Raw genomic sequence first — 25,349 nt, 5'->3', positions numbered from 1 at the left:
AAATGAGGTCCCTGTGGCACAGACTTGCCAGTCTGACTTTAATCAAAACAGGCATCCAAGGCGGAAGAGAATTCACATTTTAGCAGAGAAACTAACCAGCGCTCCATTTCTGGATTCAGTCTATATTTGGAAAAAAGTCAACAAGAAGGTGATGGACAGAACTTTTCTAATTCACACATTGTACTCCAGAGGTTCCATGGAGGCACTTTTTTTCCTACACCCCCCAGCCCCCCTCTCTGGATGAAATTCAGCACCCTTGAATTAGCAAAGGCAGAAGGTGAAAGGAGTTGCTAGAGCTTGATTCTGGGACCTGTTTGCAGAGCTCTCAGCTCCTGTTTAGGTCAGTAGGAAGCAGGAGTGCTCAGGAGGAAGAAGCAGCCTCAGCTCTGCTTTGTTAATACTTGATAGTAAAATAAAAACAATAAACAATTTAAAAAATACGATACCTCACAGAATGAGAATTCACTACAGCAGCCTCTGCTGTTGAATCACTGCCAAGAAGTGGGATGGTTTTGGTGTAATTGCACGTGAATTAGTAAAGTTCTACTATATAGCCAGAGAATTTAAAAAAGTACGAGTCTTGGAAGAGACCTCAGTTGGTGCAAAATAAGCTTAACTCCACTGATTTTTCTGCTACTTCACTGACACCAGATGTGAACCCTGACTCCTTGCAGAAACCTAGTAAAACAGTCAAAAGCTGCCTGCTGAAATGCATCCTTAACATACAAACGTCACAAATGTGTAAACTGGAGCAGAGAGTCCCACTGTATGATCCCTATCAAAAATATCAAGTGTGGCCCCAAACCTGCTCAGAGCAGGACTGACACATGGCAAGCAAGGTGCATTTTTAAAGAGTTACAGAATAAGACCAAACTTGCTATCTAAATAACTTTTTTTTTTTAAATAATCTGGCCCAACATTCTCCTCCAATCTTTTAAGATAGCTCAATATTTCCAAAGTGAACATAACTTTCAAAACCAACACTAATTAAAAAATATGTTCAATGATACCTTAAAAAATTCCCAGAATATCAAATTAATTCCAGTCCAGCGTTATAATTAGTTAAGAACACCTCCTGAAAATTATATCCGCACAAAAAAATGTGGGTACTGAAGTTAAAAGCATCAGAAACATTATGTACTTGAAAATACCACCGATCTTTTAACGTGTAAAAACAAATCAGAACATTCTTTGGAATCACCAAGTTATTAAAACATGTGAGCTTCTCAGTCTCCACACTGTCTTTTCAACTCAAGTCTATGTACAGATTAAGTCTTTGACCAGTTTAATATCCACTGTCGGAAAACAGAGTCTCTGACCAGCAGGAGGCTACATTAAACAGGAAAACACTGGCATTCTGTTTTTTAGTACTGACTTCTGCCAAAAATAGAGACTTTTGAGCATGAGACGGAATGGCCCTGTTTTAGGAGATATTTCTTTTCTCTTCTTTTCTAAAATGCATTGTACGTGTACTTCCAGTGCACATTTTTTCAGTACTTGCGACAGGCAAGAAGGGGGAGGAAGAGAGACACTCTCCTATGGTCTTGCTTGGAGGAACCAGTAGCCATAGTGCGCTGACCTACCAGCTTCCCTTACTGTTGAAACCAGTCCCCATCGCTGGCAACCTGAAATAGTTTATTAAAGATTTCATTTTTAAGATAAACAGATTACAGTTTAGCATGAAATCTGGCCACGACTATGGTTCTATGTGCGCAGAGATTGGTTAGAGATGCTTTCCCCTTTCAGTATCGGTTGGAGTTCATTAAAAACAAGTCTGTGGTATTTCTCCACATGTGTCATGAAATATGAGAGATCTGTCTGACTCGGGTTTGTATTTCCTGTCGACACAAAGGGCAGGTCTCCAGTTGCAAGGCACACTCCATGCACAGGTCACTGAAGGAGATGAAAATAAATCAGTTAAAGTCTGTGGTTTTTTTATGCTGTAAATGCAAACAAAAAAAAAAAATCCAAGCACTTAGTCAGCTAGAAACACAGCAAAGGTGGAGATTAGGAATTGCAAGTCAGGTGTTGGGGATCCACAGAGAAGCTCCTGCTGCTCAGCATCTCACAGATCTGAAACTGCTCGTGCCCGCTTTTGGTAATACTAACACTTCTCTGGTCTGGAGAACAGAAGCCCCAGTGCTCTGAGTGAAGCTGCCTCCACTTGTTGAAGTGCACTGGGCGCGTCTTCTCTTTCTACCTCTGCAGCGTCCATCCAGAAGACCTGTGGCAGGACTGCTTCCATGAGTGCTCTAAAAACACTAAGGAACTGGATTTAACTGGATTAAATTCCTAGTAGGCTGCTTATGGTATGACTTATACTGCTGTCCCATTTTTAGATTTTAGATGACTTTGTGACTTGAGACAATGTATTTGTTGAACATTTAATGAGTATTTGAGGATAAAATTAATTTTCTGCTCTCCACAAGTGATCTGGATTTCACAGCACCAGTACTAAACAAGTACTCATCAGTAAAACGTCTGAGATCAGGCAATTAAGACTTGGTAGCCACAGTACTCCCCCAACCCCAAACACATACACAATTAGGGATTAAATCTGCTCAAGTCTAGGGCAAGGGGAACAGTGGGAATACTACGCTTAACCTCTGTCACATCTTTAAAAGGAGGGGTTATTTCCTTTATGCTGGGGAGTCAATCAAGATAAGCAATGACTGCATCTGGTCTCACCTAAACTCAAATACACACATTTTCCTGTTTCTTTGGTTTTGGGTTCGTTTTAAGGTTTTTACCTGTGTCCACATGGCCTGAGCTCTGTGTCTGCTACCTCATCACAGCAAAGTGTGCAGCAGTTCTCTCGGATACTCACTTGCTTTAACAAAGCCAGGCGCCTGTGTCTGAAGAAGAGAGGACATCCCGTGCACAGATTAGTTGGACTCAAAACAATGGATTCATAACTATTCTGAGTATTGCACAACTAAACTAAGTATTGTGCTACTCAGCACTACTGCTGATAAACATTGATGTAACTTCCCACAAAAAAAAGGCTTAACACACCCAGAGATGTTCAAAACAGTCTTCAACTCACTATTCTGGTCTGTCAGAAAGGGACAAAGAGGGAGCTAGATTACAATTCTTCTAGCTCCCACAGCTGAACACTTAAAATTTCTTCTTTAGTATCTGTGTACTTTCAAGAGTTAAGAAAAAAACCCAAACACCACAGACACATGTACCAACAAAATTCAGAAGTGCTATAATGCTATAACACAGTTTAAAAGAATAGAAATTGAAAATAAAATCAACAGCCCAGTATGGCAACTGCCACAAGGGGGAGTAAAAGGATAAAAATCATCCCACATTTGATGAAATAAGACATCTCAGATTTGGAACACATACACCACACAGCAAAACTGTTGAATGGCAGAGGGACACGTCTAGCCCAGACTATGCCCCACACTAGATGCATTAAATTCAGCACAACTCCACAGAAGCTTACCTTAAGTTCTGTGATGGATAGTTAGGGTCCAGTCAGGCCCCTGCCTTTTTTTCCATATCACTTTTAAGATCAAAGCTATCTTTTGATTTAAGATTGGCTTATTTCCAAACAGTTCAGGCTGTAGGGCAGGGATGATCTTTGTTTACAAAGAGCTACAGTGTCCAACCTTGAATGGAGCCTTTCAGTGCCATCACATCAGCTCTAACACAGGAGGCCAAGTTTCTCCAGTCAGACACCAACAAGAAACAGTCTCCTCCAGTTTCCCTCTACACCTTTTGGCACAATCAAATAACAGCTCTCACAGCTAATGCTTAAACGTTGCCAGAATGACATCAGTAACAATCACATATGATCATCAGCTAAAAACTGCAAAACCCCTCGTCTAGTGCATGACACTAAGAAGACAGAAGAACACTTAATTTGAAAAGGGGGCTGACCAAGAATGACAACTAACAGATCATCTTAAGGGATTAAATCAGACTCTCCCTTAAAGCATCTGCAGCCACAGGCAGGTGTAAGTTATTCTGGCTGTCTGCAAGTACAAAACTGTCTTGCAAGTTGCATTTGATTGTCCCTGCATAAACACAGTTCACAAGGCTCAAACTTGGCCACCATGTGACTCAGATACAAGTTTTTTTTTGTTTTCTTTTCAAACGCTAAGATACTTAAGTACCTCAAGTACATTTGATTGAACAGCTAGATGATTCAAAACAAGTCTCTGAATTTTATTACAGCCAGGTGTACTCACCTCCAACAGCCCCCACCCCACTTAACTAGATGCAACAAAAGATAATTTCAACCACATACACCAGTAGCACTTGAGGGCCATCTCTAAACAAAGCTGCAAATCTGGGGTACACTATATCCCAGATTACACTGTATACTGTTACCATTTGTGTTTCAGTAAGTTATTTCATTACTAATTACCTAAACCAGAAAAGCTATCAGTTTTCATTCCTGCCAAAAATTTGGCAAGTTAAGGAAAAATGTATCCAAATCCATTTCTATCTGGCTTGATTTATATTTGAATAACCTTTGTCAGTACTATCATTCACAAATGGGGAAATTTTCATCTGGATCAGAAGAGAAGGACAACTTCAAGTCTCACAATCATTCAGTACCTCCATGCTGCCAACACCACAAATTAGGTCAATTTTAAATATGACATTTTTTTTTTTAATTAAGACTATACCTCCTCAACCAACCCATCAATTCTTAGACAGCAGGAGGCACTTCTACTGAAAACGGTTTACTATGCAGCACTAGTTAATTTTAATTTAGCTTAATATTACAATAAGTTATTTTAATTGAATGGATTTTAGGTGTATATCTCCTCCTGTCCTCCTTGAGTTGCACTGCAGCCCATGGTCTAATCCTTTTCTGAAAGAGACCTACAGAGCAACGACCCCATAAAATATAACTTTGCTAAATACAACATAAGACTATGCAATGCCAAAGTGAAACATTTTAGTTTTTCGTATGCAGACACACTCAAACTAGACAGGAGGATTACCTGGGCAAAATGATTTTCTCTTCTGCTGTCAGAAAGGCATAATCATTAAAGGTACTGAACTTCATTGGTGGCGGGTACTTGAAAGGTTTTGCCCCAAAGTTGAACTCGCATTGTTGATAGGACATGAAACTAGCTGCAGCAAAAAAGCCAGATCTGCAATGTGATGAACAACAGACATTTTTACCTGAACAGTAACAGAGCTCTCCAGACACATTACTATTACCAGACAAAAATATACCATGAAACAAAGAGACAAGTTCCTTAAATAGAAGAGTTCTACTGCTAATTGGGAGAAAAGCCTCCAACACATCCAGTTTCAGTTGCACATACTTCCCTCATTTAGTTCTCAACTTCTGAATTTACTATCAGGGTTGATCTGAATTCACCAGCCAATAAAAGCTGCCTACTCTACCACTAGGATTAGTCACACAGACTAAGAGCAGATACATACATCTAAACAGGCTACAACCTGATCCTCTTTACGCCAATCGGCTCGGATATCTCCTTCAGCACCAGAAAAAAAGTATTTTTCTTCCACACAACTGCTGGTTAGCAGAGCTGTGAGGAGCAGCACCAGCTGCAAGGGACACCTCCACATCCACTGCTCCTGCTGCTTTAGTTGAGCAGACACAAATCTGGGGAACTTGCAACTCTTGTACATTTGTGGTATGGGACACGTGCAGGATGAATCCAGGTCTGAGCTCTCTTCACACAATGCCCATCTGCTTCTGCTTGCCCTTGCAGGATTACCTCAGGACAGCTGTCTTCTGCACAACAACTTTGTAAAAACACCACAACTATCACCTCGTTCAGTTTTATTTCCTGAAAGGGCGCAAGTTGACCAATACCCCAAATTCTAACCAAGTAAGAGAACTGTTGAGTATATAAATGACATCCTCCACATGAACAGAGTACTGCAAGCTGAATAGACAAGATATTCTGCAACACTTTAAACTGAACTGCTATTTTGCTTGCATCTTTAACTTTATTTTGAGGAGAAAATATGCATAAAATTATTAGCACAGTAGTATTCGTTTACAAAGTACTGTAATGTTTAATTAAACTGCATAGCTTCTCTCAAGTATCGCACCAGCTTCTCTTTCCAGAACTAAAGGCCTGAACTTCTCCATGACAGTCAGATGAATTAGCCATGTGTTAATTTTAACAGAGCTGGCAAAATAAGCCTAACACCTTTCTGTAATGCTACCAAGAGACATCATTCCATGAATATGCAATATGCTACTATAGGAACTGGCCCCAGTGAACAGCAGCAAGTTACTACACAGTCTTCAGCATTTACAGGACTGAGACTTTATTTTTCGAAAAGTTCAAAAAATCCAAACTAAAAATTTGTTCATCTTTGCTACAACCTCACTCTATTTCAATGCTCCGCTAGTTTGACAGTAGACAACAGAGTTAAACTGACCTTTGGAAGGTCCAAAGTACTTATTTTGGACCCTGAAATCCACCTGTAAAATTATATCCTTCTCACTGATTTCTAAGCAACTTTCAATTGGGAAACCTGCTTAATGATGGCTTCAGGTAGGCAAATACAAATTTACATCTCAAATGGGAAACACTTCATATAATTAAAACAATTATCCATATAGGTCACTGTCTTTCCAAATGAGCATATACTTACACAGCAGACGAAAATACTTGCTTCTCAGCAGGAAGATGGTTTCCATTTAAATAGAAGATCATTTGCTTTTCTTGCAAGTCTAGTAGAAATCCTATTGTGTCTCCTTAAATGCAAAACAAAGATAATTTAAAGATTTCACTTCTGTTAATAACTGTTTCAGCTGTTGGCATTTAAGTATCACATATCTCACTATAGGTTGACTCAAAGGAACTATTTGTAACAGCCTAAAGGAAGAAATACTGATACAGATAATAACTAATGAAAAAAATCAGGACAAAATAGTGAAAAAAAAATTTAATTATTTTTAGTCTGCTAGAGCATTAATACTACATAGTTTTGGAAGCATTGCAGAGTATTTGCCAAAGCCAGAAAAAAGCTGCACTTTGTCTCTCCTTGGCTATTTTACACCCATTGAAGCTATCCTCAGAATACCTACTTGTTAAAGTCTGAGTTTCTAATATGCTTGTGTATATGCTTATTTTTAATAAAAATTTTTAAGATAAGAGAAGGCAGCACAGTCTACACAAGCATGGCATGCACCGATTCCTACCAAGGTTTCAAAGAGATCAAGAACAGGATTTTGCTGTCCAAGTAGTTATCCAAGAATTTAAAGTAAGCAAGACTGTGCCACTCCCCCTTAACCTTGACCTCTAAATTAGACAGGTTTTTTTCCCACTTCTCTAAGATAACTCTTTCAATCCAGAAAGGAACATTTCAACCCTGTTCATAGGACTACGAACATCCAAGAAAAAGTCTTACGATAAAGTGTCCAGCAACATTAGTTGATGCTATGATTTGTACTCTGCCTATGAAAAGGCATTTACCCAACAAGATTCTCTTTACACCAACTATGGAACAAGAGCACGGTGCCCACTTTGTGCATTTAAACAACTGCAAATACTAGCAAAGGCACAATAATTATTAAACCTTTAGCATCATCAGGATTAGACAGCAACTGCTGCGTTCGCACCTACTAACAGTTTTCTAGACACCTGCAAGAGGAAAGAGTCCTGTGCAGAAACTCAGTTAGGATGAACAGCAGGAGATGGACTGAATACCTTCCTTCCAACAGGGATGGGAATGTGGTTTACTTCTGGCATTATACCAGATCAGCTGCCGGCAGCCATCGTATGCACAGGAGTATTCGTCGTCCCCGATGCCATAGCCTTCCTTTAGAAAAAAGAGCAAACCATTTCAGTCTGAGGCCATTCCTCACGCAGAAGGGCTAAAGCTTATTTTTATTCAACCAAACCATTCATCCAAGAGCAGGAAGGGTTTCTTCCACCCCCGTGAAGACAATTTTTTTTCAAACTAGTCTTAGTTTCATTTTCAGATCAAAAGGAATTTTCTGGTGTGAGGAGGGGGGAGAAGGGGATATTGTCTCCAAAGTGGTTTTCATTCTCTGTAAGCTCAAATCACTCCTGTCTATTAAAATATTTTAAAAATCAGAAGGCATACCCAAATAGCTAACTGCATCTTAAAAAGTCAACACAGAAGTCTAACCACTCTCTTGCCTTGAAGTCCCAGCACCAGACTTGTAATACTTCCCCCACAAGATATCCGAGTGCCACCAGAACATACAGTACACAAAGAGAACAAACCCATAGTTCCCTCACTGAATTTGTTACCCTTCCAGTGCCAGTCTCCCTCAATTTGTGAAAAGGTTATCAAGTGATAGTCCCAAGGACCAGGACAAATGCAAAACTTAAAAAGTTTCAGAGCAGGAGAAGAATCTGTCATGTAGGAGAGCCCAAACATGAAACCCCAAAGCATTATGGAACGTAACTTTCTCGTGCTCAGCATGGTTTGTCTGGAGCGCAAATACTACACAGGGTCTGATTACACAAGCCCCTGATATCCCAAATTAAAGCTAAGCCCAGCTAATGGGTGTTTAATATCATATTTAGGACTAGTCTTTTTGTTACACATGCTGCAAATAAAGAGCATAGGGCTACTCTGATGACTGTGTTTGTGACATACCCAGAAGACAATATCCTCATATTTCAGGCAGACACCCGATGAACTTAACAGTAGCATTTAGCCACCAGCAACACATTTGTAGCAACAGAACTATCATCCTGCTCAGAAAGGCAACACCTCCTATTTTCATACCTTGTACAGGAAGCACAGACAGAAAAATGCATATACACCAAGCTCCTTAACAGTAAGTGGGGAAAAATCTTTTAAGCCTCTTAGTCTAAAGGCAGACACATGGTTTTTTATTTCAAACAGTTTCCATTACAGTCAATGTCTACAATGCCTGTGCTCACGACAGGTCTGTATGGTTTTTTGTTTGGTTGTGCGTTTCTGGTTTTGTTTGTGGGGTTTTTGTTTGTTTGTTTTTTAAATTTAAATCACACTTGCAATTCCAGCTTAGAAATTTGGGACTGGACTTTGGATGTGATGTAGAGAAATATGCATGTTACACACCAGCAGAGGACAATGCTGTTTACGTGAATAATTAGAAGAAGTTGAGCAAGGTCACTGAACTCACAGAAAGACTTAAGTGAAATGGTCAGAAAAGCTGCTCTCCCATTCCTGTTGGGTTTCTGGCCACTAGTGGGGTTTGCTTCATCTCCTTGATGCACTTTGCTCATACTCCCCACCATCAATATTTACTTACATGTATTTATTTGGCCTATCTTCATATTAGCTTCTGCATTTGACTCAGCTGTAGAATGACTTTTTCTATAATAATCAGAAATGAGCAGTTTTAACTGCTTATCTCTACATTAAATAGATACATAATCCTTCTCCTAAATTAAATTCCAAGTAGGAACAGAAAGCCACGCAATTACAACAATAAAGAAGGGCTACAGGTACATTTCTCATTCAAGCTCAGCCAGTAGAAGTGTCAGCTTGAAATCCCAGCACTGTATTTCTACTCTGGTCAGTGGCAGCAGACTAGGCCACACATGCCTTCTGTGCTAAAATTCTAGCTTGCACTTCGATGAACTTGAATGGAAGTCTGGAAGGCTGATAATATGCAGTCCTCTCTAAGCTGAAGCAGCCAAGTTCTTTGGGTAGTAATCATTACACTTTCTTAGTATTACGGAAATACTGAAGCAAATTATGCTACAGCATATTGAGTCTGACAGCCATACAGAGTTACCACAAAGATTTAAGAAGAAAAGTCCTAGTTACATATCTACTAATGTTCAAGATTATTCTTTAACTATAGGTTTGGACTTCACGTGCACATAGCACATTTTGCTTTAACGCTAGTAAACACATAATTTTAAAAGTAGGAAGAGGAATACTTGAGAATAAGACATTAAGTTAGGTGGATAAGGAGGAGAGCAAAACAAGCTATAAAATAAGACAGTGTCCTTATTTGGTATTATCAGAATAAAGGCAAGAAAGGAGAGTTTTAATCTTTTTGTAATCCTTATTTTATTAATTAAAAAGAAGCTGTCACATACCCAAACCATACTATATTGATGCTACCAGCAAATCCAGTGATACCATGCTATCCCAGAATCAATTGAAACAATTATTTCCCCTGTGACAGTTAATCTAATGGGAAAGTATGTTACAGAGGGTAATCAAACGGCTGCTTGGTGAGTTATGTAAAAGTGAGCGCATGATAATCTGCTAGTTCCTAGTAATCATTTACTTCAAAAACAGGCAGTAACCACTGCTGTTATCTAAAGAACTTCGAGGAAGAAACTAAGCCACAATAAATAAGAAATAACTTCACGTAGCTTCCAGACAACAGCAAGTAGATAACAAGCTGTCACTGCTAGCAGCTATGCGTGATTTGTGTGAGCAGTATCAAGTCTGTAGCAATGACAATACAGCTTTTTCTCATACCACTAAATTCCGCAAAAATTAGCTTCATGAAAGTACAGAAAAATTGAGGAAACATGAAAGTGCTCAGTTACTACCACAGAATAACCAGAGCTATTTCTATTGGTGTTGTAAGTAGAAAAATACTGAAGTTACATCATCACATGTACTCACATGATTGAGAAACTTGCTGTCTTTGGTAGCCCATCCTATCTGCATCACTCCTGAGGTAATGACTGTAACTTCATAGTACCAAACTCCAGAATCGACACAGAACGTACATCTAACACTTTCAAAGGATGAGGCATCACATCGAGCCTACCAAAACCAAACCAAAAATCAAGTTTCTACAAAATTAGCATTCAAACAAGCCCTTTTCTTTCCTGGATCAAGTTTCTTGCATATAAGAATACACCAACATAATTTTAGAGGCATTTCAGACAGAAAGTGCCCTGGCTTTATAGCAGTGATTGTCACACAAACTAGCAACTAGGCAAGACTGAAAATTGTTCAGTGGTAAGCCACAGGAAAAAAAAAAAAGTAGAAAGTAAACCAAGTCAATTTAAAGACTAAGACAACCAAGACAGGAAGACCCAAGCCACTGGTTGTTAGCTGACTCCTAGTATGCAGGACAGAGAGGTATTCAAGGGTAATTCATGAAAATCCATCTGTAAGTAGTCAAACAAGTTTTTAGAAAAAGTAACAGAGAAAAAGAAGAAACCATATGGCAGATAATAGGAATTACACTTTGTGAACCAGTGAGCGAAAAGCCATCCGACTCAAGCATCTTCCTCACTTCTCTGAAGTTTTGGGGCACAGATAGAGGGGTTACTTTAGTGTGAATATTTCTACAATTGAGATCAGTATAGCAATGTTACAACCCTCTGACAAAGCAAGTTTTCTATACAAAGCTGGCAGAGATTTTACTCATTCTAGGAAATCACAGGAGCAAGCAGCAAACAAAAATAGATAAAAAGGAGTCTGAAGAAAAAGGCAGGTTTTAGGTTGAAATTGTGAAATGATATCCTACCTCTAATCCATGTGGTGAGATCTTCAGGTATTCACTGACATCGTTACTGTTCAGCATAGCCCTAATGTTGGTCAAGTCAACCTTCTCATATGTAAACTGCCTGCCTTCTTTTAAAACTGCAAAATAAAACTAGTTTTAATCACTGCTGCAGCAAAACTTTTAAACGTTTCACACAGTGGCAATCTCTTTAGGATCCAGTTAATTTTTGACATAACCGGATGAAATATTGACATTTTCCCTGCATGAAAACAGCATCACTTCCAATACACTTTGTGTAAATAGGCTCTAAACATGAGAGCACGAGCTATACCTCTGACTAGAGCTCTTACAATCTAATTACGACTTCCAGGAAACCCACAGGCAAGTGTAAGGCATCCAAGTTCATACCAAGATGACACTGTTTCAGGGTTTACCATTGTATTTGTATATTCAGCTGGGCAGAGTTCTTCTGATTCATCACAGTGGAAAAGATTTTGGGGATGGGGAAGAAGGGGAAGGGGAACACAAGGATTTAAAAGTTTTTCACCCTCTCATTTTCACATAGGTGATGAACTTGAATGGAGCCAAAGTAGCTCTTTCTCCAAGCATTCCCTTTTCACACGGAAGGATCAGAAGCATTTCTCTTGCCAGGTGTCAAACTGCTGACACATGAGTGTTAATTTAGAGATCAGAGATCTTATCCTAGGACCCTTCATATATCCTAAACTTGCTACAACACTTACACAGGTGTTTACTAAACACAGCTGACATTGGTCTTCCATAAGCTGGCTAAAGCCCCATAAAGCCCAACAAGACCTTTTCCTCGGATTTATCTAAAAGGCATTAGAAACTACAAGGTCCTTAGAGCTGTTGCACCCTTGAAATCACAACTAAACAAGCAAATTTGATGATTTTCAGTCATCTAAAAGGACAAACCTAGTAAAATGCTTTATCAAACACTCTTCACTTTTGATCACAAGATAGTATCTTTTCTTTAAAAAGTCTTTACTGCTTTGAGACTGTGCACTGCTGGGGTATAATCACAGTAGTGTCTGTCACCAGGATATGTCCGTAATCCAGCTGTTCCACAGAGACAGAGCTGCACTATTCAGCTACTCAGCACGTCTGCTGAAGCATGGGTTACAGGAAATACAGTGCAAAGAATTTTCATTGCAGCTCCAACTTGCTGAGTACAAACCACTTCCTTTCACAAACATCTTCCTTGCCAAAATTTCCTTTCTATGCAATTACACTGGATTGATTTGCCCCCCACCTCCCCCGAAGGACAGCAATTACAAATGCTGTCAGGTATATTTATAATAAGCGCTTATACAAACAAAACACAGAGTAGTCCTCCATCTCTTTGGAAAAGTGATTAATATTAAATTAATCCATCCCTTTGTTATACCTACACAGATTGTCTAAACTCCACTGGGCACAGAATCCAACCTGGCGTTTTAAATAGTCCGGATTATCTGTCCATTTCTCTAGCAAGATCAGTTGGTCACTAATGCACGATTCAGAAACTGTCATTTTATTTTCACCTGCAATTTAAGAGCAAAAAAAAAAAAATTGCTATAAACTAGGGATAAGTTTACTTAAAAATAGTAACATTCTACCAATGCAGCAGAACCCTACACACACCTTCAAACCTCAGATTTACAGACAGCATGAAATTCTTTCCCCAAGCAGATGTGACATTAGCATAGGTATGTCATATATGACAGCATGCTCAGACATACCACTTCTCAGCACAGAGCTGCATCATCAAGAGGCTATCAGGTCACGGCTGTTCTCCATCTTAATAGATATATTTCTCTTCATGTAACAAAGCCCTCATGTCATATGTCTTTACGTAGCAACTTCTAAGCTGAGAAGGACTGAGTTTCAGCAAATCTCTTAAGGGTTTGTGGGTGGGGCTGTCATTAAAGGAATAAATATTTTTTCCTGCCTGCAAACCACCAATCATAGCTGTTCTCCATCTCTAATACAGATCCACAAAGGCCTCATGTCATAAGTCCTTCTACAGCAATTTCTAACTGGGAAGGACTGCACTGAGTTTCAGCAAATATCTCAAGTGTTTTGAGGGGTAGAGGGACATCACTAAAGCAATAAATATTTCTTCTTGCTTGTAAATGGACAAACATTTCTCTTCTACATTTGTGTTTCCACCAATGCAGCCTCTCATGCTCACAAGTGTTATCAGATGAAGCAAGTGCTTATCATGCCGTAGAAGCCATAGTATGACTGTTAAGAGCCGTATCAGGCTAATACTCACTCGTTTGTGCAAACTTCTCCAGTGCTATTAGTGCAAAAAGCATCACTGTTGGATGGGACTGGAAGTTCTAAACATGGGCAGTAAGAAAAGTTATTTAATAAATACCCAGCACAGATGGACAGGAAAAATTTGTTAGTCTGTCACAGAATGCTTTAAGTTGAAAAGGACCTCCAAAGCTCATCCGATCCACCCTCCTGTAGAGAGCTAGTTCAAGTAGATCAGGCTGCTCAGTGCCTTGTCCTATTCACTTCTAATTATCTCCAGGGATGGAGATCCCACAGACTCTCTGGAATCTCAGCTTTCTATAAACATAGATTACCAGTCTCTACCAAACATGACCCCTAACTTTTCACAATAATAAAAAAAAATAAATAAATTGCATTATAATTGCTAGGTATGGGCACATACAAAAAGATTGAAGACACTTACCAAGCTGTGAAGTAAATATTCCAATATGCCTGGGCTGAGTAAGCCTATGCTTGCAGGACCTACACAAATATTAAAGATTAAATCCATCCATGGGAACTACCATACACTCATCATCATACAGATCATTTAAACACGAGGCAACAAATAAGAACATCTAAGAACTTCGCAGCAAAGCAGAACTATAAAACAATTACCATTGTTCCCAAATATTTGCTACACATTTAATAATTACACAGTTACTGGCAAATTACAAACATAGTCAGTTTACCTGCTATAAATGGGCACGGCATTCCAGCCACACTTCTGAGACTTTGGTGTAAGACTCCACCAGCCTCTACTTAGCATTTCCATGCTCATTACTTTCAAAAAGAGACTGGCTCCCCGTTACTTTCAAAGTATAAAGACCAGCTCCATTTATCAGTAGCCCAAAATAAGCAAACCTGAGCATCTAATATAGCCTGCTTGATGGTTAATTATATAATTTGCAGCAGCACCATAGCAAGCAGCCAATTAAAAAAAAAGCCCTGAAATACTGTCTTGTCTGCTTAATCAAGAGAGAGATATACAAGGGAATCGCACTCTGGCATCTACGAACTCCAACAAATTGCAATGGTTCCAACACAGCATCAACAGATTTACTGCCTGAGCTGATACAATGAAATCCACGTCCACCAAGACAAAAGTACATACAGGATCTCATTTTGACTTCATATAACAGGGCAGAGGTATTAGATAGTACAAAAATGCTTCCTGCCCTTGTTCTTTACTTTTTTTTTTTGACAGAAATACTGAAATTATTTTTTAATAACTATTAGGTGATGCTGGACAATCACTTTTCCCCCATTTTTCTGTCCGCTTTCAGAAAAGGAGCAAAAAACTAGATCAAAACTGATGATCAGCAGGAAGGAAACTTAATCATCAGTTTCCAGGAGGGTACCAGAAGTGACAGGGTTCTATACAAAAAGTCACCTTAAAATAGAATCGCAGCCATTTTCTTTTAAGTTACACAGAAGAGAGAATCTTTTCAGCTAACTATATCAGAACTATACATGTTTAACAGAAAAAGCATCTTTCTTTTTTGTTCCTCCAAGCCTACTCATTTGATACTCCTACTCACTGGCCAAAGAACTGTGTGCTCTCAGTAATTCAGACACGGCCAAAGTAGGTCTACAGGAAAGACTGATTACCAGCACTAAGGTAACATACCATAAACAAACATTGATCCACAGTCACTCGCCACACATCAGAAGGATTTGACCTTTTTAAGTATCTGAGATTGTGAATGGCTCATTCGGACCCAAGCCAGTGAGTGTTCAACATGTTAATCAAGCAGTAGATTCTCTCACACAAGGTCTCTCCTCGATGTAGAGCATTATTCAGCCCTAAGAAAACATTTCTGAACCAGGCTGCATTGTGGGTGCTAAAGCAGAAGCTGCTTCAGCAAGCTAAATGCAAGCTTTCAGAAGAATCCCACGGCTTTACCTGCTAACTTCTCTGCTAAGCAGCCCAGTACTGCAGTTGTATTCCGGTGTTTGGCAGGGTGACAAGCATCCTGGCAAGCAGCAGCTCCACTTAAGTTTAATATTTCAGTTAACTTTTGTAATGCATCCTGAAAAAGAAAAAAATCGAAAGTCTCTTCAACATTACCGATAGATACAGTTTCCCCTCAACTCAATATAGGAGCACAAGGTATTTTTACACTATATTACTAAAGTCAGCATCATATTCCAGACAGCATGGGATGGTTATCTTCCAAGGTAAGAAGAGAATACAGAACAGGTGGGAAGGAGAGTTCAACATCCCCAAGAGCTGTAACTTTAAAATCACCACCATATTGTTGGTCATTGTTGTGATCAACAACTCAGGACACTCCTGGACAGAGACAACCGAGCTACCTAAAGCAAGAGAAATTACAATAGTAGACAAAAGCAAACAATACCAGTCAGCACATATGGCACTACTGCCATTGAATGTATTTCCAGTGTCCTAAAACTCACACCCTTTCCAAAAGAAGGGCTGTTTTAGACTTTAGAATTCAGGACTAAAGAGACATGCCCAAAACCAGAGCCACATCCCCATCATAAATTTAGGATGCTGTCAGCTTTACAGGATGTCATTAGTGATATTCTTGAGAGTGTAAAAGGCTTTCTGGAGTCACAATAACTTAGGAAGTAACCAATGAGGATAATAAATCTAAAATGCCATGCTTTGACTTGCTTCATTCAGGCAGTATAGTACGGATAAAATTCAAGATAGATCTAGAGCATAGCCCCCATGTTCAGAGTAGTTAGGGGTTAATCTAGAGCGAGAACAAGTTATTCCACAGGGACAACCCTACCCTGCAAAGTTCCAAATGCCCCTCAACTTTCCAAGACTTCATGAAAGTTTCAGCTCATTCTGATTGAAACTGCATAATCTCAGGCTAGGATCTAATTATAACAGAACAACTCCTCATATTGAAGTCATCAGCAGGCCATTTGGAATAAAAAATTAGTATTGCTCAAGTCAAATACATGGGGGTTTTGTTTGTGGGGTTTTTGTTTGTTTGGTTTTTTTTTGTGTTTGGTTTTTTTTTGAATTGTGTTCTGAGCCACACTCAAATCAGTTTACTGCACTAGAGTCTGAGGTTTGTGCAGAGATCACACTGAAAAGCAGTTACGTTCCCATAAGAAAAGCCACAAAACCAGAACCAATGAACAGGACTGATGCTAAATGGAAAGAATAGAGGAAGAAAGGATGACTGAGCCACAGACTTGGAATGGAAAAGCCTCACTAAAATTAGACTCTTGACATACTCCAATACTACTTTTAGTCATTATTAGAACTGTCACAGAGATCAAGTATTTTGAGTTAAATAAAGACTTTATAGAATAAATGGTTTACTGCACTGTCATTTTAACTTTATGGACTTTATAGCCTACAATAACAGAAAATGAAATACAGCCTGCTGCTGTTCTCCAGCTGTCGCAGAAGTACAGCACCAACTCAGAACTCTTAAGATCAAAAACTTAAAATTTGTCCTGAATAGAAAGAAAATGAACAGCAGTAAACGCTTTACTAGGCTGCATGTAAGGACCAGCAGATCCCGTAACTGCAGCTCCCTGTGCCATAAGGAGACTGCACAGGAAAAAAATCCTGTGCACCCCAGAAATAGGCACCTTATTCCTTTTGTCTTGTTAAGGTCAACTATTTCATAGCTAACTTCTTAAGATTGAAGTACTTAAAAGTCATGTGGCTTTTGAAAAACAAATCATTTGATTGCTAAGTACATTGTATAGGCGAACAAAAAATACAAAATCGCTCTTCAGAAGGGGCACAGTGGTCTCCATTTCCCAATTTCTTTTTCAAAGCAGGCAACATTTCTAGTTATAGCTTTGTTTTCAAAACCATTTTGCAGTCTATGTAACAGCCATCATACAACATTTAACTTGTTCAAAAGTTTCACATGACTTTAAACAACAACTTAGAGGAAAAAAACCACTGAGGTAGAGAGCCTGACTAGCTCTCAAGGCACACCTGCATTTACGTAAAACAAAAAGCCACCAGCTTTTTATATCCCTAACAATGCAAAATTGAAAGCTAAAATTTTCAGCATAAGAAGTAGATTGATAAATGAAAGCTGCAATGATGTAACCATCAATTTCTGATGAAATGAGATCATGGCAAGCATTTGAAGACAGTTAAGTACTCTACAATCATCACATTTAAAGGGATTCAACAGTGGTTAGCATCCTGACGCACTCGAGGCTCTCACTGAAACACCCGTGCCAACACGGTGTGAACACCTCAGGTCTCCACCCAAAAAGCAGATTAGTAGTCAGTAAAAAAAAAAAAAGTATTCAAATTTACCAAAACTGTATCTAGATATTTAGTAAAAAAAAGTTACTTGTTTAACCCAACACCCCCACTTGTGTTGCATTCCTTACGTGCAGGGCAGGAACAAATTCAATAGCGACTGGTAAATGCACAGCTTTCAGAACTTGAGAACAAAGCAGCAGAATTCGCACTGCTTTGGCAGCACCTGCACACCCTCACCGCACAGCATGCATCTGCCACATGGCAGGAGAGGACAGCAAGAAAGGCAGCTAAAGACGAATGGCCTCTTGTTCTTCCCCATGGACCAGATTTATCTTCCCCCTCCCTGGTCGTGTCGTGTGTCTGTGTCATCCACCTGTCCGTGTCCATCGTGTCGTGTCCAACGTCCAACACTCACCCCCCCTGGTGCTTCTAGCATTAAGTAGCAATTAGATACCAAGTCAGTACAAATTACTCAAAGTTGCAAGTTACACCCATTTTCTGAACAACTAACAGTGTCCTGCATCACTGTTGAAACCCACCCAGAAGCTATCATGGGTGTGACAACCATGAATAACTGAAGTTCAGCCACAGATAAATACATGTGCTTTAGACTCACTTTTGTTGGCAGTGGGCATTCATCAAGCAGTAGCGTTATAACAGCTGGTCCCAGGGGGTCTTCTAATGGAATAACTCTAATTAAAGATTGGACAACTTCCAACCAGCCCTCATCTGTCAACCACAAAACAGAAATAACGCTCAGAATTAACACTGCAATTCCAAAGTGTTCAAATATGTCCATAAGCATAAATTGAAAAATCCTCAAGATTACCTAGTGACTTTACAGACACTAGGAAAGAGGAAAAAACCAAAAGCCACTTTACTTCTTACATCAATGTCTTAGTTTGCAGTACTTTAGAAGTTTAGATTCAAGGAGGAAAAGTTTACAGCAGCACAGGTAACAGTGAACACCTCTGTTGTTTGGGGAACAGGCTTGCCCAGGCCAGAGCATCCTTTAGTTCCCACCAGTCTTAGGAAGGAACACTCACGACCAGTATGGTCGAGCATTTTGTTCCAGTGTGATACTCAAGAGTTTGGTATGCAATGTCAACTCCATGTGTTAAATGCTGCATTCGCAGTGACACTGAAGAAATATTTCTTCTAGTGAGCATCAGAGCACTCTTCTTGAGTTCCCTCAAGCAACATGGGCCTCAGAGGAACTGCATTAGTTGCCCCATGCCTGGGGCTCTAAAGAAAATTTGCTGTCATAAGGAACAGCTCTTGCTGTTGAATGTGTAGACAGGGGCTTCTACTTGCAAGTAAACGACAATGCACATACAAAATGTTAAACTACTAATAAAGTAAACAGATTTGGGTTTCCAAGAAAGTAGTTCCCTTAGAAGTTAAAATAAAGACAGAGTCTGCTATCTGCACACAAGCGAGTGAGGCTGAAGAGACTTAGTGCTCCCTTTAACAATGACAAGTAAATGTAAGTAACACATTGCGGTTTGAATTTTGTTAGCACGTTCTCCTGAAAAACATTTTACTGAATTGCTATAATATCTAATAGAGTTGATTAATTAATTTTGATACAGAAATAAATTTCCTAAGACCAGTAACATCTCTACTAAGAGACAAAAATTCACCTAACCAGAAACTTAGTGGAGGTCTTGAGCTGGGAGAATTTCTCCTACTGCAACATAGATAAAATAGCCCTTGCCCAAACGTGGTTCACCTTGCAGGAGTACTCAGGGACAGGGTTGGAACTACATCAATAAAGCAGAGGTCTAAGGACAGCAAAACCCAAAATAGAAAGTATGTACACTTGGCCAACACTACAGCATGTGGGTTTAAACCATGTCTACATACATATATGGGTTGTTTCTGCCTTACTGCAAAGAGACATTCTTCATGGCTTACAGTTTAATGCCATTGCAGTGTGTTTGTGCCCATCCGTTGGCTGCTTCTGGAGAGTTCATGGAGGAAGTTTAACAGAGTTCAAAAAAACTCAGGCAAATGCAATGAGCTCAGTGAGACTTCTGAAGGGCAGAACTGTGTTTTGGATCCCACATCCCTAGAGCTACAGCAAGTTGTAAAACATACAGCTAGTAGGTATCTTTCTTCTCAAAGAAAAGGGGGGTTTGGTGTTTGTTTGTTTTTGCTTTGGAGTCACAACTGAAATGCCCAACACAGCGCCTTGATACCTGTTTCTGCCATTTCATGCAACGTGATCATTGAATAAGGAGGCTCCTGGTCACTGAAAGAGATATTACATAGGTCAAAATTTATGCATAATCATCAACATAATACACTGAATAAAATGATAATACACAGACAGAAAACAAATCCAGTATGTATTTAACAAAAGGAAGTTACACAGGCTGCACACTGCTAATGCCATTTTCAGATCTGAAACAGATGGGATTTGAGCCCTTCTCTGGCTCAAAGTCAACATCTGCATATCTACAATAGTTGATAAATGAAATGGTGATCTGTATCTGCATGCCTAAAAGCTGAACATAATGCTTAGGCTTAATGCTATTCATTAGCAGTGTTCCTCAGAGTATACAACTAGAGACCATATGTTAGAGGTCACGAAGTGAACAAAGACACAAGGGACACAACTTAAACATGATCCCCCCCCCCAAAAAATTCTCTGCTAAATATACAAATAATAAAAAAACCACAAAACACAAAACTGAAAGGCAAGCCACCTAACAGCATCATAGACTTTAAACTCATTAATAAGAGCTGTAAGAAATAGTTAACGCAGTTTAACAGAGATATTTAACCCAATCCCCTTCCCAACATGAAAAACAAAAAGTTGAGTTAGATCAGTTCCTCAGTCTGGTTTGCTGGTGCAAGGACAAGCAGTCCAGGTTTGTATGAGTCCAGGTTATGTATTGAGTAGGCAGTACTGTTGAAAGTACCTAAAAAGCAAGATCTCAAAGTCCTATTTAGTAAGCACCTCCAGGTCCAGAAAGAGCTTATGTGGCAGCACATTCTAAATGCTTTATTCAGTGCTACTTGGGCACTACGAACTAATGCCAGGCTTCAAATGGTTCCACACTCAATTTCTATCCCACAGCTCTGAAACTGATTTGGAAATGCAAAGTACAGATGAATTTTCAAACATTTCAACACAGACTAATCATGCAGCTAATAAAATTACCTACTTTGGAGGGACTAATTATAAAAGATGAAGGAAAAAACCCCTCAGTTTCGACTGAAAATATGATGTAAATACATGCTTTCTTATTAAAAAAAATAAACACATTCTTAAGTATTTCCACAAGAAAATGCTGAAGTTTAATCCATTTTTAGATTGTCATAACATTTGAAACAAATAGTGTGGATTTTTTCCCTCCAAGCATCTCTTTGCCTTTCTTCTCAAAACTAATGTCCCCAGCAGGAAAGAGATACTGCAAACAGAATCACCTCAAGAGAAAGGATGTAAAGACTCAGTTAAAAGAAAAGCCCAAAGAACTCCACCATAAGTACAAGTAAAGGCTATGATAAGGGATGAAATTTTTATCAGCAAGACTTCTGATTCTGTTATGGGTAGCAGGTGTCAGCAGTACCAGCCCAGAGCAAAGGAAAGTCTTGTCCCACTGATTTACCATTTTAATCACTTAATTTTCAAACATCCCTCCAGCACACACCTTCCTCATTTGGAAACAAACCAGTCATTTTGCTAATATCTTAATTTGCAAAGCAGCACTTCATATAAACTCCAAAATTAGTACTTAACCTTCTGAGGCTAGGAAAGGAAACTTAACTCCTTTCCTTCTAGAAAGGAGATTATCTCTAGATATGAGAAGAAAAAAGCAATTGTCAGATATCATGTAGGTCCAAACTTTGCAATTTGATAAAACAAAACAAGAAAACCCAAACAAATAGCAAACAGGGGAGGCAACTGTTCATTGCAGATCACAGTATAACAACTTAATTTATAATTCATCTCAGTGTCCCCATGTATTAACTTTTAATAGAGGGTTTGAAAAAAAAATTATCAGAAAAAGGGTTTTGCCTTCCATTCTGTAGACTGCTGTCTTTTGTTCTTTAAGGCTGTACTGTCACACTGAAGCCCGTATTTCCAACCTGCTGTTACTTATATGGTTTCATTTTAGTTTGACTTTATTCTTGCACATTTTTTAACATGAAAAGAGATTTGTCAGCTTCCCTACCGTTTCCTTCAGTTGTGGTATTTTCAAAACTGAAAAATAAGGCTCTAGGAGAAACAGGTGATAATGGAACATACTTATTCCTACAGTCTCTCACTTACACTGAAACCCAAGATTTCCAGACATTTTTTTTTCCTTCAAGTGAGCATTGCTATTAATCTAAAAAGGGCTATCATTAGCTTCAAGTCCAGCAGAAAGGCTCCTTAAACTTTTTTCAGACAGATTTATGTAGTTTGCCTCATGAACAGACCCCTCCATTATTCATAGCCACAGGTCTTTGTCTTCTCTGCAAGAACTTGTAATTTGTAGCTGTGTTATAAAACCGTCTGCGTCTTAACAATGGTCTTAAGAAACAAGGGAAACCAGTATACCAGTACAGCCCACTTCTGGGCTCCCCAGGACAAAACAGACATTGCTACACGAGAACATGTCTAGCAGAGGGCTTGCAAGACAGTCGAGGGCTGCAGAACATGACACAGAAGCAGAAGGTAAGAGAAATAGCTTTGTTCATCCTTAAGGGGGAGGTAAGTGGAAAGGAGAAGTCCAACTACTGTCTGCAACCATATAATGGGAAAGAGCAGAGAGGACAGAGTCAGGCTCTTCTCAGAGGTGCACAGCAACAGGACAAGAGGCAACGGGGCTTTGCTGGAACATGGGGAATTTCAACTTTTAAAAATATTTACTTAAACCATGGGGGTGGTCAAACACTGGAACAGGGACCCAAAGAGGTGGAGAATGTCTATATTCTGAAGCTATTCAACACTGGACTGGATAAAACCCTGAGGCTCCTGCTCCCGCTAGACCTGGGTTTTAAGCTGGATGTAGATGAACTTCAAGAGGTCCCATCCAACCTATGTGATCATGTGAGTCTAAGAGAAGTATTTCACTGGAGTCTGTATAAAAACAACAACATAAAACACATTTGCTTCAGGAATTTGTCAGAGATGGGACTCCAGGATCAGTGAAATAACTATGCTTATTGTCCCTCAGTAGCATCGGAAAGTGCTTACAAGATTACAAAACCACAGGAACAGGATCAACTATGCACAAAAGCACTATGAAACATCTTGAGCTGAACTTGGGAAAGCGGAAGGCATGCGAGATTAGGGAAAGACTTTAAAAAACATCTGCCATGATTTTAACTTAATGATTTGAAGTCAGACCACAAAATAAAACCTGTTAAAAAAAAACCCCTTCGATTTAAATGTTCAGGAAAAAACTGCGTCCTGGTATTTCCAGTTAAGCATTTTACAGCAGGAAGGCAAACTCCTCCTCTGCAGGCACATTCCAGAGTAACGTTGCAGGTATAAGAATCAAGGCTCACCCATCCTGAGCCTCATCCACCTTAAACTCAAGCCCCAGCTGTGAAGCTAGAATAGCATTTTTCCTTCCATTTTGGCCTTCCCAATTCCTAGCCTGCATCTAACCCAAAAGGTATTGAGCTAACTTAACCCATCACTTTTAAGGTCCTTTTAAAGCTTTGTAGAAAGCAATGCAAAACCAAAAAAAAAAAAAAGGATGAATCCATAAATATCCCCCACACCCTTAATGGATGATTTGAGCATGTGAGGAATGCAACACCAGGATCATGAGTTGAACAGTCACAACATGCGGTCTTTAAAAAGTAGTCAGACTTAACTGGAAAGAAAACCTCAGTCTGTTTATATAAGCTAACAAAGATCAAAGCTCTCAGTTTTGCTTAACAATTTCTAATGAAGTAAATACAGCCTGAAAACAGAAAACTTGCCCAACAACCAATTTTTAGGACAGAAGTTCCCAAACTCTGGAGTGCTCATTGCTTCCTAAACTGCGTATCTATTCCACGTAAGACTTACTGAGTGCACTCCTCATCCCACCTGGGTGTAGGCCCGTACTGTGAGAAAGCTCCTCAGCTCCTGGAAAAGTCTGTACCTGGGCACTCAGGAGCTACTTCTATTGCCTAGGAAAGGTGCTCCTCTCCTAAGCCTCCAGAGGGAAACACATGGCTGCTTCAGGGAGGGTCAGGTGTAGATCGGCGGGAGGATGGAGCCACAGTTTGAGAGAAGAAAAGAACATTTTCATTCATGTTGAATTATTCCTTGAAGAGGTACTTACTTATCTACTAACGTCCGAATTACAGCCAGTGTGTCAAGTACTAGCCCATCCACATTCTGTTTTTTCCTTCTTGGTTCATGAGGCCCTCGACCCCTCCTGGGTGGACGGACAGGGTCCCTTGGGTGGCTTCTTGCTTCAGGTACATGTACTCTACTGTTCTCCGTCTGCCGACTCTGAGATTCCACATTGTCTTCTGCTCCGCTGTCATCACGGCAAACACATGAGTTTCCCATATTGCTAGCCCCCAAGGCTCCCAGTAAATGGGGAACGCGGTGCTCTAGAGTCAACAGTAAACCTTGAAAAAGGCTTCTGCTAGCATAGAACACAACAAAAGCAACTACAATCATCTAGAAAGTTTTAAGAGTAATGTTTGTGTAATCCTGAATTGTGGTTTTTTTGCATTATAAGTGTTGCTAGGAGCTGGAATGAATGCGAAGTTGGAGACTTAGTTTCCAATATAATTGGTTAAAATACACATTGGTCATCAGGAAGGAGGTCTGAAAAAGCAAACCCAAAACAAGAGTCAGTGTTACTTCCAATGAATAACAGAATTCCTGTTTTAGTAAACAGAATCAGTTTTGGTGGATAAAGCACCTAGGAAACATAAGGTTTGTACCTGAAGTCTGTTGCAGGGAAGGGGAAAGGAAGGAAGAGGAGGAAGTTCACTGGGTAAGTAGCTCTCGCCCACACACCATTCCTTTCTACAGTACCTATTATTTCCCATTTCTTCCAAGGTTTTGGATGCAGAGGAACAACTTTGTCCTTTAATCTAGCACAGATTCATTTGTTCTTTACCCTTCATAGAGATATGCTGCTTAGGCCATTCAACTAAAGGCTGTATATTTAAAAATCTCATTTCACATCAGGAATATTCAGTATCATTTCCATACAGACTCTACAAAATAGCCAAAATCGTAAATAACTGATCTTACAGTTATGGCCTATCTCAACAAACAATAGATTTAACAGTGAATGGTTTAGTCCATCTGTGCGTAAACATGTCTTTCTGGAACACGCCTACATCAACTGGATTCTCACCCAAAGAAGCACCAAGTACCGATCCAGAAACAAACAGGAATCACAGACGCCATTTTAATGCCTACAAATCTAACCAGGATTTTGAAAGGGGTGTTTTCTGTGCAGGTTGTATGCTTGTTCAGAC

At 39.5% G+C, this 25,349-nt stretch overlaps 1 protein-coding gene across 1 annotated transcript; it reads right to left on the bottom strand.

Moving 5' to 3' along the window:
* Positions 1-1,414: 1,414 nt before the first annotated feature.
* Positions 1,415-24,534, bottom strand: RSPRY1 (ring finger and SPRY domain containing 1). The gene is made up of 14 exons (XM_009951509.2): positions 24,188-24,534; positions 20,114-20,166; positions 18,529-18,641; positions 15,597-15,723; positions 14,115-14,173; positions 13,686-13,752; positions 12,820-12,951; positions 11,429-11,544; positions 10,573-10,716; positions 7,668-7,779; positions 6,610-6,712; positions 4,968-5,120; positions 2,751-2,855; positions 1,415-1,893 (listed from the first exon to the last, which is right to left on the bottom strand). Exons 1-14 carry the CDS (start codon positions 24,532-24,534, stop codon positions 1,797-1,799), a joined length of 1,728 nt encoding a protein of 575 aa, XP_009949811.2. The 3' UTR covers positions 1,415-1,796.
* Between the last annotated feature and the right edge of the window lie 815 nt (positions 24,535-25,349).

The sequence above is a fragment of the Leptosomus discolor genome, chromosome 8, assembly GCF_034619465.1.
Source record: "Leptosomus discolor isolate bLepDis1 chromosome 8, bLepDis1.hap2, whole genome shotgun sequence".
NCBI lineage: Eukaryota > Metazoa > Chordata > Aves > Leptosomiformes > Leptosomidae > Leptosomus > Leptosomus discolor.
The sequence above is the reverse complement of the archived record's forward strand: the minus strand, read 5'-3'. Positions and strand labels throughout refer to the sequence as shown.

What these genes read in the sequence shown, in the direction of transcription:
- RSPRY1 (XM_009951509.2), bottom strand. Translation starts at nt 24,534, where the DNA reads ATGATTGTAGTTGCTTTTGTTGTGTTCTATGCTAGCAGAAGCCTTTTT. An exon ending in ATTCGGACGTTAGTAGATAA is followed by an intron (nt 20,167 to 24,187) that starts GTAAGTACCTCT and finishes TATCTCTTTCAG; the next exon opens with TGACCAGGAGCCTCCTTATT. An exon ending in CTCAGGCCATGTGGACACAG is followed by an intron (nt 1,894 to 2,750) that starts GTAAAAACCTTA and finishes CATCTCCTTCAG; the next exon opens with TGACCTGTGCATGGAGTGTG.